Here is a 24,494-nt window from a genome sequence, read left to right on the forward strand (position 1 = left end):
GTGTCTGTCTGTCTGTCGGGGACAAGGACACAAAGCCAGGGCAGACGACGCTGCGGCTGATGTTTGAGCAGGAGAGCTTTCGTCGGAGGGGCGAGGGAGGGTTTGGGGCGTTTCGCAAGATCAAATAAGGTCTGCGGCGCCGCAACCGTTTGCGGCACCAGCCGCGCAACAAAGTCCACGTCACACCCCAGAATCGCGGAGTGACGACACGACCGACGCCCAGCACAGCACGGCACAGCACAGAATGCGAGTGCAAGGCGAGAGAACAAGGAGGGGCCGGGGGTGGCAAAAGAAAGCCAAGATCAGCCGGCGCCGAAACCAGAGAGACGGGCAGCGGAGAAGGGTGGGTGAAGCGAGGACGGAGAAGGGGAGGTGGCAAAATTAGTAACGACGGCGATGCCACGAGGCTTCTTTCCGAGCTGGGCCGCCGCGGCCATCAAACGACGATGCCAGGCACACACTCGTCGAGTCCCACCGAGCGGCGACGGAATTGCGAATCGTGAAGTCTGGACTGTGTGTGGTTCACGCAAGCAAGAAAAAACACGAGACATTCAGGGCAGGTACGTACTAACTAACTAACTTAGTACTTGAGTTGGTGCCTGGAGAATCAAGTTCAGTGCGGACGGACTACGGACTAGTGCCGGGGCCACTCAGCAAGATTTGGGAAGGCGCCGCTGGCCACCAGACTCTCCAGGCCAGGCTGACTCGAGGGTTCGACGCCCAGTCGCCCAGTTTCGCCTGGGTGGGGCGGAGCGGAGCCAGCATCGCAACGCCACTGTCAACAGGCAATGCGCAAGAATAACAATCGCAAAGAGCAACATGAATGGCATTGGCCCGTGCGCTCAACGGCCTCGGGGTCCAGGGAAAGGCTGTTGAGCAGGTGAATCACCTTCATGATGCTCCGTACTCGGTGTGCAACCGCAAACCCCGAGCCCGCTGTACTGCACTGCACTGCAGTCACTGTACACGTCGACAACGGTGCCACGTGCCCTACGCAGGCCATGCATTGCACATTGCATCCAACTGAACCAGACCGAACCAAACCAGCACGTAACTACGCACTTGAATGCAGGGCAGAACGGGCAGGGCAGGGTTGTGAATAGCCCACCAGACACGTTGGTCGCTACAACATCTAGAACTGCCAAACCCGCCCAAAACTCCCATCATTCCCAGACCAACACTCTCGTGCAAGCCTCGCAACCATCAGATCCTCTACTACTACTCCATACGGCGCACGACGACAGCCACGCATCTTACGACACGTAGTCTTCGTCTGCACGTGGCAGCCTGGTAGCCTCTATTCAACCGATCCCCTTCGACCGCCCGTCTAGCTTCCTGTGCTGCTGCGTGCCCTGTCATGTTTCTCAACCATCTTATTATTCTTGCTTCTTGTTGCCTATGCAATAAATTAGGGGAGCCATGTCCACTGTCGCAATTCTGGCAGCCTCGCTTCGAGGTGCTTGCTGTTGTTGCTCTTGCAAAATCCAACAACACCCTCGTAAATATCCCGGTTCCAGTGTCAATCCGTCAAGACAAGACGCTCATCGTGTTCAAACCTCCCTCCTTAGAATTGACATGTTTGAAAGCCAAATCATTTCGCCGATTCCATGTAGTTACATCTCCCGCTTGTCTCCCTCCAGCGGAAGACAACGGGAGAAGGCGAAGAAGAATGTCATGCCATGCCATGCCATGCCATGCTCGTTTATGCCCGTGCAACGCTATGATGCAAAAGTCCACTCCCCTCGTCGTAGTCTTACCTTGGCCAACTCGCTCGCAATTCAAAACCCTCGTCCGCTTCGCTGCCCATCCTACCTTCAGCGTCTCGCTTGTTGAAGGCTCCCGCTTCGTGCCCGCCCACCCATACGATTGCTCAAAGTCCCATCCTGCATCCTACTCAACCATTCCAGAATGGTTTCGTAACACAGCACATACTGCCGTAAACTTTGCACCATGCTTAGCCGTTGTTCTCGGAAATCTTGCACCGTCTTTTGGATCAGGTCAACGCCGTCGTCTCGCAGCCACGCCGTATCAATGCCAAATGACTCCCGCGTCTGGCAAGTATGCGCACCCATGCCTCGGTCAAAGAAGCCACGGGAGCCAGGCGCCCCCGTCATCGCTGGAGAGGCAGCTTCTTCGTGAGCGTCCATTGGGACATCGCCCTCGCTGTCTCTGGGTCGTGACGACGCGGAGACGTTGGCCTGTCGCTGGCGTTTGAGCATGTCAATGACACTGTCAACCGTGCAGAAGGCTCCAGTGCGTCCACATCCTGCCGAGCAATGCACCAGCATCGGCCGAGAATTGGCATCTTGCTCCGGTTCATCATACCAGGTTACCGGGATCGAGTCAATCGTTGGTACCTTGGAGCCGACAATGGAACTCGTCTCCACTGGCATGGCCGCTCGTTGCATCACGTTGGCAAGCTCGACCAGAGCTAGCAGGTGGGATGGCTGAGCGGGGGTTCCAAAGTCTGGCCATGCGGCGAAGTGCAAGTGGGTGATTTCCCTGATGGGGGCAAACGGGTGCGCGGCGTGAGACAGGGCAAACTTTCTAATCGTGACGTACGGCGTCTCCGACTGTCCCTGGCCTTGTGGCGTTGCTGAGTTGGCCGACTGAAGCCTATTAGCTGTCGTGTTTGCGCGTCTACGTCCCGACTCGGGTAACGAGGACCAGGACGGGGCTGAATTCGGTTCAGATCGTTGTTTGTCAATGTCCAGAGAAGCTTTCTTTTCCGACAATGCCTTCAGCCTGATGGGTCCAAAGTCTCTCCCCTTCCAATACGGGTGACACTTGAGTTGACCACCTTCACTCTCAGCCGTCAACATGACAATGACGCGGACGTCTTGCTCCCAGATGACTGACCAAAAGTCCTAATACACACGTGTTGGCTGAAAAGTCCGCGGCAGATTGAACAAGTTGAAAACTCACCTCATACGTCGCGGGCAGTGGCCCCTGGGTAGCAATGTATCGTTTGTAACTTCTAGATGCAGACAAGTGGCTGGCATTGACGTAGTCGCACGACCCCCTATGTATTTCTTGAAGTCGAACTCTGGCATGCTCAAAGGGCAAGATGTCCTTGTAACGGTTCTTGGTGCCCTCTTCAACGCCACATAGTTGGAACTTGCAGTCTTGTGGCTTCTGGTTAGGCTGAAAGGCTGCAAATGCCGCCTTCATCCGTGACTGTTCGTCCAGCTCAATATTTAGAAACTTGTTGGAGACCATTTTTCCGTGATCGCTACGAGACGAGGCATCGCGAAGCCACGTTGGTAATAGAGGCGAGTCCAAGTCTCGAGGCCGCACGATTTCAAATTGGCCCACACCATCAGCAAGATCCATATTCTGTCTGATATTGGAAAAGAATGGATTGTGGTTGTTGTCAGTTGTGGGCAGGTTGACGCCGCCTATCACCGGGGCAAGTGTGCTCTTGCTGACACTGCGGCAATTCCCCTGCAGGGGTGATTGTGAACTGGACGATGTGTCGACGAGTTGGGGGAATGAAGCGCTGAACATTGCAAATCCCCCACGAAGAATGGCTGTCTTTCCTTGGTAGCCCTCGTTAGTAAACTTGTTGGTCATATTTTGCGCCGTGACGGCATCGCGCTTATCGGAAGCATGCGCATCATAGACTACAATCCAGTCCATGTCCCGCCATTTGGAGAACTGATTCGAGTCCAGGTTGCCCTGGAAAGTTTGCTGCAACTTTTTGAGGTTAAAGGTTGCACGCTTGAGCAGTGTGGTCGGTATACACAGATTCAGTGCACCCTGGATACGAGACTGGGCAAAGCTCTGGGACGAGCGGATATCCAACAAGAGCATCTTGCTCTTTCCAACGGACTCCATCAGTTCTTTGAGCTGAGCACCGGATATCATGGACGACGGACCATGCTCCAACTTTGGTGGCAGGGTCCTGGCACGCGTTTGATCCGTCAGATCAGGTGAAGGAGCATCCGGCTGGGGGAGTGCCAGGGATAGTCGGGACTCGCGGGGATCTGCTCGAGGAAGACAGGGTCGTTGGTGAGGCGTCTCGATTTGTCCAGGCGACTCGAGCGGCGTCGTGCCCGTCAGCTGTGTCGGTATCAACGACGACTCGGAGTTGCGTTTCGAATCCGAGGAGATGTAAGCCGAGTCGTGTAGGCTGTCATGGTCGACATCGCTCTTGCTTGTCGGTTTTGGCTTGAGAGATCGGATGGCCTTTGGAGACGAGCCATCAGAGCCAGCATCGCTTGTGTAAGTGTGCCATCTCGGCGGCCGGGGTCGAACAGGCGTAGGGTGCGAGGTCGGCAGCGTGGCATGCGTGGCGATGGAGAGAGGTTTGCCTCTGCTCAGGTCGGCGGCCTTTTTGAACGCTTCGAATTCGGGATTTGGGTCCAGGGTAATTTGTTTCGGTAGCGCAGCGGCAAAAGACTTTACAGACGAGCCAGGACTCCAGTTCTCTTGAGCCAGTGCGGACGACTCCCTGGGGTCGCTGCTAGGTTCGATGACAAGCCCAAAGTAGTTGGGACTCGGCGCCCGGGCGCTGTCTACGGTCATGGTAGGAGACAGCATGGGCGGGTAGTTTTGTCCGACAGAATACGGCGCTTTCGGTGAGGTTGCTGGTGAGGTTGTGTGCTTGGCGACCCTATGCGAACGCGAGGCATGAGACTGGTGGTAGGAGTAAGGACTCGCTGCGGCCGGGGAATGCCGCGACTGAGTCTTCATGATAAAATGAGCAGGCGGCATTCGGGGGTAGGAGTGACTCGTAACAGACGTTGGCGGCGAAGGACTATTTGCACGACAAAGCACCCGAGGTACTAGGGCAAGCACATGGCGAAAGCTGAGAAGGGGGTTGTTGCGTTGGTACAGATCAAGGCGGTAGTCTCGAGGCTGGGGCAGTAGAGGAGGGACGTATCCAGAGACTCGGCGACGTCGAGAAAGCAGGACCGCGTCAAGTTGCCCGTGTTGACGAGAACGGGGGAGGGAAACGAGTGAAGGGCAATGTAGAGAAAATCCGAATAAAGACGAATAGAAGCCTAAGCGTCAAAGTCGACGAGGTCGACGACAATGACTTGGTGGAGAATATGGGTGATGATGAATGGATGGATGGATGGATAGATGCCACACATACTCCGTACGCACAAACGCACTCGACACCCGGCACCGACGTCAGAAGTCGAGACTGTGGGCGAGATTGAGTTGAGTGGCGAACAAAGATGAAAGACGGTAGGCAGGGCCGCGGGTCTCGTAATCAGTGGCGTCGACCCGGTAGAACTCTGTCGAGAGAGGCCAAGGATTTCCCAGACGTAGCGAAATCAATCCTTTGTTACAACCACACTGAAAATGGCGGCCAAGGTGCTGGGCAAGCGCCAGAAAGTGTGGGGAAGGAGAAAAGCAAGGGAGAGCGACAATGATGCCGGGAAAAGGGGGGAAGGGGAGAGGAGAGAGAACAAGCCCAGACGACAAGGAGGCGGCGACCTGCGACCTGCGACCTGCCATGCACTACGAGTAGCTAAACTCGTCCAAGACTCATCAACTCGGGTGAGACGACGAAAGACGACGAAACTCGGACGACAAGTGGAAAAAGCCAAACTGGTCTGGCCTCGTCTCGTCTGGTCTGGTAATCGTGCCCGCCCCACTTTATGTGGTTCGGCTAGCAAAAGCCCTCACCACCAAAGGTGGTGCTCGACAGCAAGGCGGGCCGGACACCAAGGCGGGCCAATTTTCAACCTAATAACGCTATTAACCTCTTCGCCTATAATGTACACCCTTCTCGTCCCAAATTTCTAGTAGATCTAGTACAGAATCCAGACGCCATTTACGTGCCTTTTTAGCTGCTTCAAAAAACGTCCTCTTGGCGTGGTTGTGGCGCCTTTTGTCGGCATGCTCTTTATGCTTGCTGTTCGCCTGATGAACTCGAGAAAGGTCTTTGCAAAGGCGTGATTGGAAGGAGAAACGGCGAATGGTTGACGCGACAGGTATGCATTTGTTGGCGGTGACGGGAGGGGAGCCATATGAAGAGGTGCATTATCTGTTGACTGTTTTTCTAGACCGGGAAATAAAAATAGGACATGTATAGAAAACCAGATATTACAGCCCTTTTTAAAAAAAAAATCAAAAAAATCAAAGGTCGTCACTCATTCATTGGAAGCTTCAACGAAAAAAAAAACCCCGGATGTAATTACGCAGCTCATTAAAGATCCACCTGATCAATCGCCGGCCACCATTGAGACCAGGCCCCCTGCTCGTCGAGGTTATTGCTGACTTCCGCGAAAAGCTGGTTCAACAAGGTATTAGTGTCGAGCTCGTGCTCGTGCTCGTGCTCGTGCTCGTGCCCTTGAACCGGCCAAGTCGCCTGCGCCGAGGGCCGCTCCGCGCCCCGAATCTCCCGAGTATGCGCGTCGGATCTATCCACGACACGGAACTCGTGGACAGACTGGTGTAGAGTATCAAAGTCTGCTCGTGTGCGCCCCTGGTATCGTGTCCGGTCCTCGGTTGCTCGCTCGTAGAGCACGGATGCATGGTGTATCGTTTTGATCTTGCGCGTGCCGCCCTCTCAATGTTAGCGCAACGGTGGCCACGGTCGTGTCATGCTTGCGGGCGGCTTACCCATCCGTCGGCGATTTTCCAGACAAGTCGAAACTTTTCCAGGTAGTCGAGACACATTTTGAGACAGTCGCTTGCTCGCGGGCTGCGGCCCAGGTTCATTCGGGGGTATTTCGCCACGTAGAGGTTGAGGTAGCCGGCTGAGAATGCGCAGAACCCGGCAAAGGGCGTCATGAGATGCACGCCACACTCGGAGGCCTCGTGTAGAATGGCGGCGATGTGCTCTGCCGCGCCGAAGAGGAGTCGGGAGCTGTCGTCCCACCAGCCCTCGGGGGCGGGCGCCCCCAGCATGGGCTGGTCGACTGGACCCCGTGGCTCCGACTCCGGGGTCGGCAGGAAGGGGAAGTACTCGCGGTGAAGCATGAGGGTGCTGACAAGGCGTAAGCAGGGGCGGCGGCGGCAAGTTGGGAGCCCCGTCGACCGCTACCGCTGTGGGAAGGGGATTCTTACCTCACGTAGTACAGGAGATTGAGGTAGACGAACGTCTCGCCGAAGCCGAGCGTCATGTGGACGGCCACCGAGTTGCTGGGGTAATGGAGCTTCCGATGCTGGCCTGCCCTCCAGGCTGTGCGTGTCTCCCGTTTTGATGTTGGACGGGGCCTATCGAGTCGACAGGGACCCCGAATTTTGTCCAAGTGCCAGGGGTGTCGAGTCCAGCAGTTTATCGTCGAGGAAGACGACGACAGCAAAAGACACGAGACAAAAAAAAAAGGACCACAAAACGGGGGCGGAGGCCAGGACCCGGACACGGCCTTGACCAGGAGAAGGAATGCGGCTTGCGGCTTGAGCGTTATGAGGTATGAGGCTTGGGACACCCAGACGCTCGTGGGGATGCATGTATGATGTGATGTGTAGCATGCACGACGCCACTGTACCGAGTAAGGAGTAAGAACCCAGGGAAGTGCAGAGCATCGGGCAGGCGGGTACTCGGACGTCTGCTTAGGTACCTGCATACGTCTAAGTAGGTACCTAGGAACTTGAGTAATTACCTTAAGTATCGAGGTACTTGAGTACGCAGGCGAGTACAATACCAAGTACTCGAGTACTTACCGCCCACCGCACACCCTGAATCTTCAGGTACTGGTGCACTAGTGTCATCCAACACCCGACGGAGCTGCACAGCCGTCGTGGTTGCGTGGGTACTAAATACCTGGGTACTTGGGTACTTGAGCAAGACCAATCATCAAGGCACTTGCAATTGTACCTGGAATTTGTTCCCGTCCGCAAGGGGGCCCGGATGCTCTTACCAAGTGCTTCAGTACTCAAAACTTACCTTAAGTACTAAGGTGCCTAAGTGCCTAGTCATGAAGTAAATGGTCATCGTGGCTTTCTGCCGCCGTCGCCATGTCGAGTTACTCCCAGCATCAAGCAACAAGTAAGACGTCCAGTGTGTGTCGTGACAACACCAACATCTTCATGGCCGTGCGGCACCATTGCCGACGCCGAGCGCACCCGCAACACGCGGCTACTTTAACCAGGTTATTTGCCTTGCCATGGCAGCACCTGGCCAGGTCGGCGCGTTCGAGACAATTCCATGCTGGTACGTACTGCGCGCTTGGCTCACGGAAACTGGGCAGTTGGGGTCCACGTCCAAGGATTGCGTGTTTCCACCACGTCTCCAGGCATCAGGCATGGCGAAGCTGTCCACTTTCCGTGACTTTTGTCAACCTGGACCAGGTTCTCAACTCGGACGCGAGCGACCTGTCGTGCTGCCCCCGTGTAGCCAGCACTTGGCCGTATGAGAGCCCGAGTCGGCTGCTGCCAGCCACCAAGACGCCGGCGGCAGTAGCCGGTACCTGGCCGCGAGTTCTTCAAATGGTCCGAGTCAAAGAAAAGTACGGAGTAGTTCCCGGCAGACCGGGCCCATACATCGACTCGTCTCTCGTGAGCAAGTCTGGCCGCATACGTACTTAGTTCAGGGCCATCAAACCCATCAGACTTGAACTAGGACCCTGCGCCTTGGATCCAATTTTGAAAGAAAATTAACGTTACTGCCCGCCACCTCGGGAGTATTGTGCCTCTCTAGTGCTGGGTATCCTCCATCACTTGATCTCGTCTCCGTGATAATCCTCGGCTGCTGAACCCTGTAGGCATCGGGCTCCACGGTCCTCGTCATGGAAGGGGCCCACGGTCTCTGCCCAGAATTCCATCCAGGCCAGCGTCGTTGATCAGAGCGCCGTCAGGAGAGCCATCAGCAAGACGCCCTGAAGCAATCCGAGCCGTCAGGACTCAGGGGGGGCACCAGGGGAGGCTTGCCTGCGTCTTCCACCGTGGCGCCCCAGCAAAACGTCACAGCGCCGTCAGACGTCTTGGCGCTTCGAGTCCAGACCCGTCAAGATTCTCGAGAATCCACATCGAACATTTGCTGCCCGGCTGTCTGCTTTTGCATACTTACTAGTTACCCCGTACGGAGAACAGTATTCTGCGCAGGACCGATCTAGATATCCCCGTTCCGGCCACCGGCTGATGCACGTCCAGACGAAACAACCATCCAACCCATGATAGCAAAAAGAGAAGGTGCATTCGAATCCGCCAGGTACGGAGTACGTGTTGAGTGAATTTAATGGTCGAGTCGAGCCACCTGGGCGAGTTGGCTCTCCCTGCTACGCCTGGTAGTAGCACGCTAGGCCGTTTGCTGCAGTCGACACCAACATGGCTTCCTCCTCAGCACCCAGTCAAGGGAACGGCAAGGGGCCCTTCGCAATCAGGCTGTCAGGGCGGATTTTGCTTCGGGCCGCCACGTCATGCCCGTCACTCAACCAGTGGACTTTGGCCCCCAATGCTGGCTGCCATTGTCGACAAGTCTACTGCGAAGACTTGTTAAATCCCTGGTACTTTCGCTGCACGCAGAAGAAGCCGAGTGCCGAAGTCAATTCTCTCAGAAGCCTTGATGGCAATGTTTTTCTCCCTTCCGTAACAGCTCATGATTGATTGCTTCTTAGTCCGAGTGATGTTGGCGTTGCAGGAGTATTCCAGCTGGCTTACGGAGTAAAGTCGTATCACAAGTCGTACACGGTGCATGGCTATGACGTCAGAAGTATCGGGTCGGTTCTTCTGTCTCGCCACGCTTGGTGGTTCCAGCACGTGCTTCCGTCCTCAATGTTCTGGACTGGTACAAACAATGTGTTTTATGGAGCATTGGACGGCCCTGTCAAGTCATTTCATTTTTCCAACTCGAGGAATCCAGATTTCGACAGGGCACGATGGAAGGTTAATATTCCGAGGTCGTTGCAACATGGCCTGCCAGCATAGCCGGCAATACCTCCACACGCCATGGGAATAAGCTGGTTTCGCACGACGTCGCAGTGTGTCTGTAACACCGCCCAGATACTGGTTCGGCAAGAATCCAAGAGGCGATTCTCCACATCCTAATGAACAACCACTGCTCCATATCGCGCTTGGGATGCTGTGGTTTCATCGACTTCCATGGCTCCATGTTGCACCCAGGCTGTTGTGAGAAATATTCGGGTATGACGGCACGTCGTCCGCCATGGCCTTCTTGCCCGGAAATCTGCTCACAACCGTATGATGCGCGAGTGTGCAAGGAATGAAATCGACAGTGACGCCAGTCAGTGGGAGGTAATTCATGCTAGCCGATGTTCGGCACCATGTACATCCCGAGTGGTTGAGCGGAGTGGCTGGTTGAGGCAGACGCTTTGATAGATTCTCCAACCGACAGAAATTGCTGGCCGTTTCGGGCGCACTGACTGACCCATTGACAGCTTGACGTTGTGGGAAATACGCCGATGCCGTCTTTTGCCAGTTGACATTTCGATGATGCTGCTGCCAGATGTTGCTCAGCACTTACAAAGAGGGCCAGGGGCAAGCCATCCCCGGCTGATGGAGGCGTGTCGACCGAAAACCCGAAAACCCTTGACTAACAAGCTTTTTGGTGCCGTCACGGCCAACTTCTCCGTACGCACTCCCGAGGTTCCCATCTGACTTCCGACCGCGTCCCTTGCGTTTGCAACTGCGACTCGCCTACTCCGTACACTAGCTTGAACATGTACGGGGTATGTGTCATGTGGTCACTGGTCGGATATGACTCAGTGTACTGACTGACGTTGGCTGGGAAGGGATGCCGTATGCCATGCTGCTGCCGAGGTCGTCAACTCCAGCAGCCCAGACGCTCGATGGGAATGGTGGTTCCATCCCTACTGCGGCTGCGGAACCGTTGGGGGCGCCCGTCGCCTACCGCCTGTCAGATGGCATTTGATTTGTTTAGTTTTACGCCGCAACGGAGGGCCAAGGTGCAGAGGTCCTCGAATGTCATGTCGATCCATGGTTCTAGACCCTCGTGCGCTCGACAATGGACACGTGTGGATGCGTGCGTGGTGGTGTGCCCGGGACGGGGGGCTGGTAACTACGCAGCGTGCCAACTTGTTTGCTAACCTACCTACTCCGTACGGAGTATCGTGTCTGGCATGTACGGAGTAGGGCTGTTGATGTACGGAGTAGTTATCATGGCCCCTTGGCACTGGACCGCCTCCGCCTGCCTCGACCTTTGGCAAGCTCGGAACCTGGAGCAATGAGCATCAAGTCACGCACTTGTCGCGTGGCACAGCGGGAACGGCGGTGGGAATGGATCGTCTCTTGCTTTTTCCCCCACGCTGCTTTGTGGCTGACAGCTTGGTCATTTGCCTAATACGAGGCATACTGTGAAAAAGAACATTGAGACATTGAGAATCCCCGGGGTCGGCGCTTGTCAGGACCGAGGGAGGGAGGAGGCTGTGACGGGACACGACTCCTTTATCCCTGGCGAAGCAAACATTTTGGCATTGTCAAAACTGCTCGTGATTCTAAACTTGTTCCGTATTTTGCAGTATCCTCTGTCCAGAATGAAGCCCAAGCTCTGACGACGAATCGCGGTCCCAGTGTTTCTTTTTCTTTTCCTCCTTCGCAACAAAGCCTGTGTATTCATGCGGAATGGACTCCCCCGTCCGCCCTCGGCCGCTAGTCCAGGGAATTGAGCAATCGAATCCGACTTCAATACCGAAGCCTAGGGTACTCGAGTCATGTTCCATCATATGATGTAATTACCTCGGTAGAAATCCCGTTTGTCATAAAAACGTGTCCGAACATGGCTAACATTTGTAAGAAAAACCTCCAAAAGCACGCCTGGGGGACTTGAGAAACACGTAGAAGGACCGCGCGACTCCGATCATCGGAACTCGGGCTGGAGATAAAAACACGACAGACGATTGATTGGGTGCGTAAAACATCAAATCCCAGCAAACAGGTCACCATGCCGCCGCTCCAAACCGGGGAATCGATCCCAGACCGCATCAAGGCCAGGGACGGGATCCCCAAGGCGCCCCCGGCGTACCTGCCCGTCGCCGGATCGCCACTGTCCGTCGACAAGGAGGCATACGCAACCATCCAGAGGGCCGCCCGGGTGCTGATTGACGAGTTCACGCTCCCCATCCGATCGGGCAGAGCGTGGGAGGCGCCCGCCGGCTCCATCGTCAGAATCAGCACGCCCGAGGGACCCCAGGTCGGTGAGTCCGTCAGTCCGTCAGTCAGGCAGGCGGGCAGGCGGGCAGGCGAGTCGTCTGTCCGTCTGTCTGGCTGGCTGCAAGCAAGCAAGCCCTCGCGAGAACCGACCGACTGACATCACCGCGTCCCGGCAGGCGACCTCAACGTGTGGAACCGCGACAACCCGCGCGAGCGCTTCTGGGCAAGCCGCACGAGGCAGCTGCACGCGTCGCACGTGAGCACCCACGACCGCCTCTGGTCCGTGCTGCCGTACATGCGGCCGCTCGCGACCATCATCCACGACAGCCTCGACTGGTACGGCGTCGATCCGCACGGCGGCCGGGTCCACGACCTGCTGGGCACGCGGTGCGACCCCTACATCAACACCGTCCTGGCCGGCGAGCAGTACGACTTCCACTGCCACTCCAACCTGACGCGGGCCGTCATGCCCTTTGGCCTCGACGAGTCGCACGTCCACGACGTCATCAACATCTTTCAGGCCACCGGTCTCGACGACCAAGGCCGCTACTTTATGAACCCGAGTCCTGCCCGGCCCGGCGACAGCATCGAGTTCTTGGCCGAGCAGAACCTCCTCATGGCCCTGAGTGCGTAGCCCCCGATCCTCCTCCCCTCCCCCCGTCTGTCTCGTCATGTGCTCTGCATCGGTGTCCCTAGGTGTACGCATCTCTCCAGCCGCACTCTGCAACACAGTCGGGATGCTTTCATCTCCTTCTGTTCCCTTGCTCACCAGCGTGCCAGGTACCTGTCCTGGCGGCGACCTCTCGGCCTGGGGGTTTGGCAGCGACAACGAAAAGGAAATGGTCAAGTGCTGCCGCCCGCTCAAGGTGCAGGTTTACCGGCTCGAGGACGGGGAGCTTCTGAACAAGTGCGGCTGGAAGCCAGCCGAGGTGTCCAAGTATCGTGGTATGCACGGCATCTCGTCCCCAGAGGGCGATAAGGCGGCTCAAGACGGCAATGGGTCACGGACAAGCACTTAGTCGTAGCTAGACATGAAGACATGCGGCTTATGAAAGTTGTGTCGCGCCCGTGTTTTGCGTCGTGCATCTTGTGCTCGCCAGCAGATTGCCGAGCTTGTAAGCGGCTCATGGTGTCGTAGGCCCTGGTACCACAGCCGGAGCGGCAAGCATCCTCGTCATTTGATGCCACGAGGCACAGAACAAGGGGGCTACAAGTCTGGCGACAGGAGGAGACATATCCGAATAGTGGTACATTTATACATCCATACAATCCCGATGCTCTCTATATATGACGACCAGCGAAGCCACGCACACCGGGGTTCGTCCTCGCCTGCGGAGGGGCCTTTTACTTCCACAGCTTGCCCAACGACACCTCCTTGTCATCGTGCTTGTTCAGAATCTTGGCCGTAGCCAGCTCGAAATCCTCCTGCGTAACATGGACTCTCCTCTCCCGCAGGGCGTACATGCCTGCCTCTGTGCACACACCCTTAAGTTCTGCGCCGGAGCAACCATTCATCTTCTCAGCAATCTTGGTCAAGTTGATGCCCCTTGTGAGATTCATCTTGCGACTGTGGATGCGGAGAATATCCGCCCTGGCCTCGACACTTGGCGGTGGAAATTCGATTTTGCGATCGATGCGACCGGGTCGGAGGAGGGCGGGGTCCAGAATATCCAGACGGTTCGTGGCCATGATGATTTTGATGTTCTTGGTGGGTTCGAAACCGTCCAGCTGGTTGAGTAGTTCCAGCATGGTGCGCTGGACTTCCGAGTCGCCCCCTGAGGAGCCCTCGACTCGCGAAGAACCAATACTGTCGATTTCGTCCATGAAGATGATGGACGGTGCGTGTTCACGTGCCATGATGAAGAGCTCGCGCACCATGCGGGACCCTTCACCAATGTACTTCTGAACGAGTTCTGAGCCTGACACTCTGATGAATTTACAGGCCGTGTGGTGTGCGACGGCTCGGGCGAGGAGGGTTTTCCCTGTACCGGGAGGGCCGTAGAGGAGCACACCTTTGGGCTGGGCGATGCCCAGTGACTCGAAGAGCTCGGGGTGCTTGAGGCCCAGCTCGATGACTTCTTTGATTTCCTTGATCTGCTGGTCGAGCCCACCAATCATGTCGTAGGTGCTGTCGGGTACTTTTTCGACCATCATGAGCGAGACGAGAGGGTCGACCGACGAGGGGAGGAGTTTCTCGAGCTTGTAGCTGTCGGAGAGGAGGGTGACGCGCTTTCCCGGGGTGAGCTTGGCAACGTCGACACTGTCGGAGACATCGACGACTGACGGATCAATGTTAGCTGCAAGCAATGCACGGGAGGACAGTCATCGCATCTTGGTAAGCAGTCTCTATCCGTACCGTATTTTCCTTCGGGGTGCACCTTGACGAGCACCTTTTTCGTGCCCATGACCTTGACCACCTCGCCAACGTAGGAACCGGGTTGCTGCAACAGGCCGAGCTCTTCTCTGAGTAACCGCACGCGTGAGTTGTAGTCATTTCGTTGGGCCTCGAGACGGCGCAGAGCAGCTTGACCCTTGAGGATCTCGAGCTTCATGGCCTCGATCTTGTTGTGGTAGTATTCGTCGAGCGCCATGTTGTCTTGTGTGCCGAGACGTCTCTACGTGGGAAGGGAGGGGATGGAGAAGGAGAAAATCGAGCGTCGCGGGTGTCGAGGGCAAGACGCAGGTGCGTAGGCGGCGGCAGAGGTGAGTTCGATGACGTTGCGAGTTGGTGAGGTGCACCGTGAGGTGAAGCTTGACAAGGCTGCAGGGTGTCTCGTAAGCAGCCAGCCATCAATGGCAGCACGGCAATAGTAAAGTGAGTGGCTGTTCGGAACGAGCATTTCGCCGGGCTCCGAGAAGGCTGGCGCTGGTCTCGAGAGATGGGTGCCGGACTCCACCGGCCGGCAACCACATCTAGCACCTTTTCGAGCGAGTTTGTGCGCCGCCACCACCAGCACCAGACCAGTTCCCTTTTGCAGTGGAGGGTGGAGATTCTGCGAAGCAAAGGCCGAAGGCTGAAAAGTGGTGGTTACCAGGTCCATCCATCGGGCCGCAGTGGATCATGGCTTGCCAGCAAGGCCTTTGGTATCCGGGGATCCAAGGGCCCATGCAGGGCATCAATCGAGAAGGTGCCGCGTGATGGTGAAGATGGCAGGTACACAGGTTACAAGCACTGTTTCTCTCAACCAACCAAGCTTGATTTACGGACAACAATCACCGAACGTTAGAGACTTGCAGCCGGCCCGTCTGTCAGTCGCGCCGCGAGGGGCGGCGACCCCTATCTCGACTTCCGCCAAGGCTTGGTGTTTAGTCAACGTTGTGGGCTTGCACTTTGAAATGGCATCTGAAAGAGGCGGATGGAAGTTGACGTTCTACTGAATACCTCGCAACCTCGCAACCTCGGGATAATATTACCAACTGCCTCCTAGGTAGGTACAAGAGGTCCAAGTCTCTTGGTATTGGCAAGAGATACGGAGCCGATGCTGTGTCACGGCGAAATAAAGGAAAAGTGCACGGGGTGTCCTGTACAGACAGACTACTTAACCAAATATGGATGGCGGACGCTACGAGGCGTCATCTGGCCTCTTCACATTGGTCAAGACGGCATGCTGGGAAGTTGGCACCACGAGCAGACGTACAGCAGGGACACGCACGGCTGGAGGGCTGAGATAACGGACATGGCAGTCTCACTGCAACATGGAAGCAGTGATGGAATCGTGTTGACATTGTCACACAGCAGCAGTCGCAGTGGCCGTAGGTGCCGTGACGGTCCGAAACGGTGCCCTGCAACCGTTCACGATGCTCGAGTCACAGCTGATGAAGGATGGATGACGCGACCAGACCTGCTTTGAAACGAGTATCGTGTACTGTGGCCATGGAGGACACTGTTTCTCGCGGTCCAAGGGCGAGCGTCGAGCGAGTGGTCGGGTCTGGTTCGATTTGACAGTTGACCGCGTTGGAGTGCATGCCATCGGATCCAAAGAGGGGCCGAGCTTGTGATGATGGGCTGGCAACCCATTCGACTTGGGTTGTCTACTATTTCCATGCAAAAGCTGATAAGTGCGCAAGTCCAAAACACTTGGAGAGAGGAAACAAAAAAGCCAGGCAGGGCTGCATTGGTCCGCGACTGCGTCTGAATGAGTACCTACCAAAGGCACCTACTTAGTACGTACCTGATAAGTGCCTTGAACCCGTCGTAGTCGGCGAGTCGCAGGTGCCAAGCCCAGAGAGGGCCAGCACTCCTCAGTGTTCATCAGGATTGCCAAGGTCCACGGCCAATGAGCCTTGCTCGTCTCGCCCCCAGCATTTGCCGCTCGCCAAGAACTGTGTCGTCGCCTTTGGCCTTTGGCAAGCCATATTAACTTATCATCTCCATCGCCCTCGACGTCCGATCAGTCTCCGCCAACCCATCCATCACGCCTCGCGCCTCACACCTGGCGCCTCCGTCCCCGAGCAACTCCCAATTGACGCTAGTCCCGTGCCTCCGTCCTGGGAATGTTGCATCGCTGCCGCGTCTGCCGGTGCCTGCTCTACTTTTCTCTTTCTACCACTTCACCCTTTTTTGCTGCAGAAAGAAGCCTGACCACTCTTTAATTCCCCTTGGGCTGCTTCCGGAACGCGGCATCGTGCTCGAGCCAGGAAGGTGCCGGGAAATGCTCTCGACTGGAGTACTTGAATGAGCTGCTCAAAGCTCCGCTGCGTGTCGTCTCTCCAACCTCCAAGGCCTGGTCATCGTCTTTCCGGGATTGCACTACAGCCTCTGGACAGCAAAGCTTGATCAACTCGACCCGTGTTTACTCCAACACTGGAAAGCTCTCGGCTACAGCGCCGCTGCCTGTGCACCATGGACACGCCAAGCAAGGACGGCGCGTCTTCGGCACGTCGCCAAACATCGCTGATATCGCCGACTGACGCAGGCCGCAACACCGTGGACAGCACGACCACTACTCGTCCGGGCGATGGCTTGAGGGAGAGCTACCAGTCAACCGATACCGTGCGGCACAGACCCGAAGGTGCTGGATACGGTACGTGTCAATGTTTCTGTCTCAACCCATCTCTCCAACGCGCGGCTGGTTGCAACTTCACCACGTCGGCCTATACGCTAACCCAGCCTGTTGCAGGATCCATAAACAACCCCCCCAACACACCCAGTGGCCAAATCCCGGCCGAGTCATCCCAATCGCAGTCGCAAGACCACCCTCAGTCAAAAGGAACGCCTCAGCCGTCGCGGCCTGGCTTCAAACATCCCCACAAAGTCAAGTCGTTTTCCCGGCTTCGAAAACCACCGCTGTCGAGGAGGACGTCTTCCAACACCCCGCACCGTGGTGAAATCTTCTCTGCCGACGACGAACCCCATGAGGTCCAGGCCGATGCTGTCGAGCGCCAAGGATATTCGACTCGCCGACGGTCACAACAGGCTAGTGCTACACTCTCACGTCTGCAGCCATATCGAACCGGTGGCGACGGAGAAGACGACGAGGAATCTCGCGCCGGAGGTGTTCCCACAACAACAACAGAGGAGGACGAACCAGAGCATGGTGACGAGCTGCCTCTGGAAGAGCACGTTGACTGTGACTCTGACGGCGACATTAGCGAGGCCGAGAGCTTTACCCTCAAAGACAGACAGCAGGCAATTAACCAGACGCATCCTTTTGGTATCAGAGTCTGGAAGCCTGCGTTGTACAAGAAGGACCGCTCCATTCAAAAGTTTGCTCAGGCAGACATCCACTCCTCCCCCGGAGGCCGCGTGAGCAACTGGCTTCTTCTGTTTAATCTTCTCTGGACCCTCGTGTTCGGATGGTGGACGGCCGCCTTTGCAGCTCTTGGGGCTGTTGTCTGCTTACTTTTTGCAGCGGCCCCTAGTGGCAAAGAGTATGGGCGGGTGCTGTGGGGTCTGGCCGGCTACCTGTTCTATCCCTTTGGCAAGTTTGTACGTCTGGAGAAGGACGAAGCGTACTCGCACGAAGATGGAGACGAAGGTCGAAGCATCTCGGAGTATGAACAGTGGCAAAGCGGCGACTTGGAGTATGGCCGGCTCTTTTTTGGGCCAGACGGCAATCGATCCATCGTCGGCCGATCCAGGCGAAGCGTCGATTCTGAAAACAGTGAAACGGACAGCCTGCTAGGACGAGGTCGACGAGGCAGGTCTCGCAATATGCCTCCTCGCATGAAGAGACGACGACGACTCTTTGGCAGGGGCGAGTGGAACATTGGCCGGGTCGTCTTCTTCATCTTCTTCTACTGCCTCATTTCACCAGTCTTGATCGCCACCTCGGCCATTTGCTGGTTCCTCGTGTTTTGGATCCCCATGGGCAAGGTCACGATCCTCCTGTTCGATCACCTCCGTCGACATCCACTCGCTCTGTCGTTTGAGACTCATGTGGGCTACATGCGAAACCAAGACGCGCCCGACTCGTCCATTTTGGTCTGCACCTATCGAGCCGTTGGGTCCAAGTACTGGAAGTACACCGTTGACGGCACCAATATCTTCCTCATCAACCTCATGGCCGTCGTCTGCTTTGTGATTTTCGACTGGGCCGTTCTCGAGGGCGTGGCTGGCGGGGCCAGTTTTATCACGTCCCCGGCTTTTCTGTTCACGGCCAGTCTCTTGTCCATCATCCCACTGGCATACTTTATCGGCCAGGCCGTTGCCTCTATATCGGCCCAGTCCTCCATGGGGCTTGGTGCGGCCATCAATGCCTTCTTCGCCACCGTCGTCGAAGTGTTTCTCTACTGTGTGGCTCTCAGCCAGGGCAAGGGTCAGCTCGTGGAAGGCAGCATTGTCGGCAGCATATTCGCCGGTATTCTCTTCCTGCCTGGCATTTCCATGTGCTTTGGCGCCCTCAAGCGCAAAACGCAGAGATTCAATGCCAGGTCAGCTGGTGTCACGTCCACCATGCTGCTATTTGCCGTTGTCGGTGCGTTCGGCCCGACGCTGTTCTATCAAATCTACGGGACCCATGATCTGAGCTGTACGGATTGCGAGGATTCGGGACCCGGCGGAAACGGTGCTGCGGGCAGGGGTCCCGATTGCCGTCGATGCTACTTCTCGCAGGCACCGGCGCTTGACGATCGATTTTACCTCGAGGCCGTACGGCCGTACTGCTACCTGGCTGCTTCCATGCTGTTCTTCTCCTACCTGATTGGTTTGTGGTTCACGCTGCGTACTCACGCCGCCGTGATCTGGAACGCCGAGATTGAGGAGAAGAGGCACGAAGAGCAACTCCACGCATCGATGCTTCGGGCCTCACAGCCTTCGGCGGCTGAATCGACTGGCGCCGACATTCGCGACTCCCACCTTTACAAGCGCATTTTGGGTCAGTCGCTAAAGCAAGTCGGACTTCAGCCTCGCCCCAACGAAACGGGCCGCCAGGACGCTGCTGCCGCCAACGGCCTGGCCGCCACCCCACACGTAGTTCCTCCTAAGGGAAGCGACACGATGCGGTCCACGGTCAATGTGCCTGGGCTCAGCCAAGCGGACAACACCGCTCTGGCTCGGGAGGTTGCCCAGATTGCCGCCACTGCCGCCACACTTGCGTCGAGGGATCGGGAAAGGCTGCGAAAGCTGTGTACGGTCCCCGGCCCACATGGCACGGTGAGAACACATCACGCTCAGGCGGGCGATGAAGCTACGGCTGCCGCCGAAACGGTGACCGGCCATGCTGACGCCCACGGGGGCGGTCACGATGCTCCCAACTGGGGTCGTGCCAAGAGTTCCATCATCCTCTTGGGGGCGACCATTTTGTATGCCGTCATTGCGGAGATTCTAGTGGACACGGTGGACGTCGTCTTGGAGAGTTTTTCGATTGACCAAAAGTTTCTGGGCGTCACGCTCTTTGCGCTGGTTCCCAACACGACCGAGTTTCTGGTAAGTCGAGCACTCCCTTTGGTCGGCAAGCATGCTTGCAGAGACGACCGACAGCCCGTTGACGTGATTGCAGAACGCCATATCTTTTGCCATGAATGGAAACATTGCCCTATCCATGGAAATCGGCTCCGCATACGCGTTGCAAGTGTGCTTGCTCCAGATTCCAGCGCTCGTTCTCTACTCAGCCCTGTACCCCAACATCCCCAGCGGCAGCGACCCGAGCTCGTATACGTTTTCCCTGCTGTTTCCGCAGTGGGACATGGTGACGGTGATTCTGTGCGTCTTCCTGCTGAGCTACGTCTACGGCGAAGGGAAGAGCAATTACTTCAAGGGCAGCATCCTGGTGCTGACGTACTTTGTCGTGGTGACTGGGTTCTACTTTAGCGGCTTCACGTCCGAGGTGATGGGCATGGAGCGATTCGACATTATGGGGGAGGATGGAAAGTACAGGAGCTTCAAGACGACAGGCCGCGGGGCGAGCGGACGAGCATATGCAATCTGAATGACGGGTAAGGGGAAGGGAAGGGGGGCTCGTCGCAATCATACAAAAATCGTCCGCAGTACAACGGAACGTGTCCTTGGTTGGGGTCCGTGTCGGGGTGAGTGTGTAGGTGGAACAGCGGTGATGATGTACGTGTATCTCTACTGCCGGTCGATGCTGTATCAATTCGAGTTTGCTGGAGGTCTAGGTGAGAGAAGGGGGAGTGGCCGTCTACCGCACAGTTGGGACATGGACGGTTTCAGGCGCATCTGGGTTAACTGCGTTTGCGTTTACGTTTACGCTTGTCATGGGACTAGCCTAGTTCATTGATTATTCATTGGTATCAGGAGCAGTGTTTGCCTACCGCGTCGGGTCTCGTCATTCTTGTTCTTCTTTGGACGCGCGAATGACCAGCCGCCAACCGGACCAGAGCGATTGGAGCAGGCATGACATTGGCACAGGACGGAGGGGAAAACCAGGCCATCTGGATTATATGCTTCGGCGCGTGTAGTCGAGATCCGTGCAGGGTCCTCTGGGCATATCGACGGGCCTGTAGTGGACTTCACAAAAAGGGGCCGTGGCATGCGGCCGCCCAAGACAAACGAGACAATCTACAGCCGTGGCCACCACTTACGTCGTTCGGTATTACCGTTTGGCAAGCCCGACGTGTCGGTTGGTCGGTTAAAAAAAACTCTTCCTCACGTCCGAGTCAAGCCCGGACCGCAATGAAAAGTAAAGAAAAAGGCCTGTCAGACGTCCATCGACACCCACCCCATCCGTGCGCCCAAAGGCGAGACAACGAACAGGGACGAGATCACCAACAAAGCTTCCCGGCATGTTGCCATGCCGTGCGGGAACAATCTCTCCATACAGCGTCCGCGTGGGCCGCGAGACGCCGCCATCCTTGCGGACAGGACGAGAGGAACCAGAGCTTTCACCCTAGGGCGTCGAGGATATACAGTCATCAACCAGGGTGGATTCTGTGGCTCTTTTAGGGAACCAAGAGAAGGTCGAATACTATAGAAATGATTCTCCTGCAGCGAATATTAGAGGGAGTCTGGTGGCGAAGCGGGTAGACGGGCGCTTACTGAAGTATTGTCGACATGAAGAAGAAAGAAAGAAAAAGAGGTAAAAGAGAGCGCAGGAGACGAGGTTTTTATAGAGGATTTGTGTGGGGGCGGTGAGGACGCGACCGCCTAAAAGTTTTTGGGACGGCAGAACGGGGTGGGGCGGAACAGGGGCTTTGGCGAGCTGAGCGGATTGTGAGAGGGGCGTGAAAAGTGGGGGGTTTTGCTGTGCTGGTGGAAAGTGGCTGGGGTGGATTTTTTTTCTACTATTTGATAGTCCGCTTGCTTGGACTTTGGGACGCAGGAAATTTGATGGATTGTGGATGGTTCATTTCGGCAAGGTGAAGGTGGACCCTGGGCGTAATATCGCTTGCTCTGCTCGGCGGTTTTGTGGATGTTGTGCCTGGGCATGTGCGTGTGAAGGGGGTGAGCCGTTTGCTTCTCGTACAGGGTAGGGAGGTACCCAAGTAGCCGCGAGGCAAGGAGAATCGAAATAAACCTTTCGTCATGGTGACAAGACCTAGTGCAGAAGACTGCTGCACAACTCAACGTCTTTAGGCACGGGGACCTAGGGGGAAACCCGAGGAGTGCGGTGGCGAGGCTCGTCGGCGTCGGTCATGACTGCGTGGCGGCTGCGGCGTTTAGGACGGCGGCTATGAGCCCGTGGCGGTGCAGTGCGTTTAGGTAGAACTTGGTGTCGTGTAATCGACAAACGGAGCATCAGTTCCACACGAGTTCAGAAGATGCCCATGTGGCGGCGTAGTCGTGATCGCCATCAAAACGTACAGCCGAAGCCGCCAGGTAGAGTCGTAGCACGAGGCGTGTAGTAAGCAGTGCGTCTTGTTTTCTTTCCCTGTTCTCGTCCACACGGTATTTGTGCTGGTGCTTTCAGGTGCTTGCCACGTAGGCCAGCGACACAATAGCCGAACAGACCCGGAGTTGTACGTCCAGCGTTCTACGCATCTACCATTTTGTGCCCACTATCAAACACCGGCTTTTCCCCTCCAAGATGACGAGGCCGAGACGACTATCCTGCTCGAGTCGCAGACAGCAACTCTTGTACCACAGACAGCAACTCTTATACCACAGACAGCAACGCTTATACCACAGTCAGCAACTCTTGTACCACAGACAGCAACTCTTATACTTTTGCCCGACATCCAGGCCAGCAGGACCACAAAAGCAAAACAAAACGGCGGGGGTATGTCCCCTTTCCCTCGCACCATGCCTCAACCTCAAGCTACGACTGACACGAGGGCACGAGGCAGGCGCGAAGCTTCGGGTCTCGACCGCGCCGGGCACAGTGGGCCTCCGTCTTGTAAAGTCGACGGAACAGCGACTGACGGCACATTGACGACGCATTGCCAGAACTGCAATACTGAAATCGAGAGCTTTGTGACCCGTGGGGGTGCGCGACGTCTTGCCAGTGTGCCGGCTGCAACAGATCTCTCATGGCCTACCGGAGGTACAACACGACCGACGGCCGGCGACTCTGCCGTGACAACGACCTCCACAGGCAGGTACTGTACCGCGCTGGAGAAGTGCTCGACGCACCCCTTCGGAGCCGAGAATCACGGTTGAGGCTTTCGCGTCTGGCCATGACCGCAGGGACAGCCCGAGCCACAAGAGTCGGGGGCGCGATGGGGGGTATTATAACAGCCCAAGTCCGAGTCCACGTCGTGTCTCGTAGGGCCCGGCCGCCGTGATCAGCAAAGCAGCTCGTGACTCGTCTCCGTTGCCCAAGTCCGAGTCCAAGTCCGAGTCCAGTTCGTGCCTCGTAGGTAGGGCCTGGAGGAGCTGCCGGCCGTCGAGGCCGTCACCTCCACGCGTCGACTTCCGTTACGAACAGGTGCCGTCGACCTGCTCCCTATACAAGCCCATCTCGTCAATCCACCTCCCAACCTCGTCCCCAACCAGGCCGTCCAGCCGACGGCTCACGGCGTCACCACCAGGCCGCCTCACCACCTCCCTCACCCGCGAACTGCTGACCGCGCCGTCCGCGCCGTCCACCGCGTCCACCCACTCGATCCTCGTCACCCACGAGGCGTCGCCGCCAACAGCCTCCAGACGGGCCCCCAGACCGCTCACATACGCAGCCTGCTCCTCGGCCGCGCCCCACGCGCCGCCCGGCCTCATGGTCACGCGCAGCCTCGCCCGCCGGAAGAAGGGCCCCAGGGCGCCCGCCATGCCGCCAGCACCACGGTAGTACTTGGGGTCGAATATGCGCACCGCGGTGTCGAACCCGCACAGAAACACCAGCTCCGGCTCCGCGGCGGCCGCGTAGACCCCCGCCGCCGCAATCGCCGCCGCCTTGTCGCGGAAGTACGGCCTCGTCGTGACCGCCACGTCGATGGGGACCGCCAAGCCGCACCGCCGCAGGTCCCGGCCAAACGCCTGCATCATGCCAAGCCGCGCCTCCAACGGGGCCGGGACGAGGCCCTTGTCTGCATTCGTCACCGCCAAGAGGAGGACCAGTCTCGCGCCAGAGCCAGAGCCAGAGCCAGAATCGGAGCTGGAGCCGGAGCCTAGGCCGGCCTGCCGCACAGCTGAGCAGGCCATCTGCGCGTGCGCCCGCGTCGGCGGGTTGAAGCTCGAGTCGAGGACGATGAGGCTGCGTGGCGGCGGCGGCGGCGACGTCGACGGGGACGCACGCGGCACCGTGGAGAGCACGCGAAAGGCGTCCCGGGACGCAGAAAAGGCCTTGAGCGCGTCCGCAAACATGCCGGCTGTCTGCAGCGTGGACATGGTTGCGCCTGTCTCTGTGGTGGCCGGCGGCGGTGCTTGTTCCTGTTGTCTGCTGTTGTTGTCTTGGGGGCCGAGAGAATTGAGGCAATCAGAGCGAGGTTGCATGAAGCCCGCCCCGCTCCTGCGCACAGTGTGCATGCATGCGCTTCCCACGGCCCATGACGCAGAGAAGGGTCCAGTATATAACGTTAAATAGCTATGACGAACGAACCTAACCCTGCACGAATATGCATGCGAGTGCCTGTGTCGAGGGAGCCAGTCCCAGACTCCAGTAGGTCTCTCAAACGCGTGCAGATTTTTGCCC

General features: G+C 57.0%; 6 protein-coding genes across 6 annotated transcripts; 2 read left to right on the forward strand and 4 right to left on the reverse strand.

The window, feature by feature from the left end:
• Positions 1 to 1,814: 1,814 nt before the first annotated feature.
• On the reverse strand, positions 1,815 to 4,695 carry MAM_07394 (Protein-tyrosine phosphatase, receptor/non-receptor type; the record flags this gene model as incomplete). Its single annotated transcript, XM_040826192.1, has 2 exons — positions 1,815 to 2,867; positions 2,926 to 4,695. 2 exons carry the CDS (start codon positions 4,693 to 4,695, stop codon positions 1,815 to 1,817), a joined length of 2,823 nt encoding a protein of 940 aa, XP_040675864.1.
• Positions 4,696 to 6,163: 1,468 nt separating this feature from the next.
• On the reverse strand, positions 6,164 to 7,082 carry MAM_07395 (uncharacterized protein; the record flags this gene model as incomplete). Its single annotated transcript, XM_040826193.1, has 3 exons — positions 6,164 to 6,523; positions 6,580 to 6,946; positions 7,027 to 7,082. 3 exons carry the CDS (start codon positions 7,080 to 7,082, stop codon positions 6,164 to 6,166), a joined length of 783 nt encoding a protein of 260 aa, XP_040675865.1.
• A 4,739-nt stretch (positions 7,083 to 11,821) lies between these two features.
• On the forward strand, positions 11,822 to 13,049 carry MAM_07396 (meiotic chromosome segregation protein; the record flags this gene model as incomplete). Its single annotated transcript, XM_040826194.1, has 3 exons — positions 11,822 to 12,074; positions 12,207 to 12,656; positions 12,727 to 13,049. 3 exons carry the CDS (start codon positions 11,822 to 11,824, stop codon positions 13,047 to 13,049), a joined length of 1,026 nt encoding a protein of 341 aa, XP_040675866.1.
• Positions 13,050 to 13,374: 325 nt separating this feature from the next.
• MAM_07397 (26S protease regulatory subunit 8) lies at positions 13,375 to 14,621 on the reverse strand (the record flags this gene model as incomplete). Its single annotated transcript, XM_040826195.1, has 2 exons — positions 13,375 to 14,309; positions 14,387 to 14,621. 2 exons carry the CDS (start codon positions 14,619 to 14,621, stop codon positions 13,375 to 13,377), a joined length of 1,170 nt encoding a protein of 389 aa, XP_040675867.1.
• Positions 14,622 to 16,873: 2,252 nt separating this feature from the next.
• Positions 16,874 to 20,399, forward strand: MAM_07398 (calcium permease; the record flags this gene model as incomplete). Its single annotated transcript, XM_040826196.1, has 3 exons — positions 16,874 to 17,054; positions 17,151 to 19,897; positions 19,971 to 20,399. 3 exons carry the CDS (start codon positions 16,874 to 16,876, stop codon positions 20,397 to 20,399), a joined length of 3,357 nt encoding a protein of 1,118 aa, XP_040675868.1.
• Positions 20,400 to 23,284: 2,885 nt separating this feature from the next.
• On the reverse strand, positions 23,285 to 24,190 carry MAM_07399 (Rossmann-like alpha/beta/alpha sandwich fold protein; the record flags this gene model as incomplete). The annotated part of the gene is made up of 1 exon (XM_040826197.1): positions 23,285 to 24,190. One exon carries the CDS (start codon positions 24,188 to 24,190, stop codon positions 23,285 to 23,287), a length of 906 nt encoding a protein of 301 aa, XP_040675869.1.
• Positions 24,191 to 24,494: the final 304 nt, after the last annotated feature.

This window comes from Metarhizium album, assembly GCF_000804445.1.
Source record: "Metarhizium album ARSEF 1941 chromosome Unknown scaffold_30, whole genome shotgun sequence".
Classification (NCBI taxonomy): Eukaryota; Fungi; Ascomycota; class Sordariomycetes; order Hypocreales; family Clavicipitaceae; genus Metarhizium; species Metarhizium album.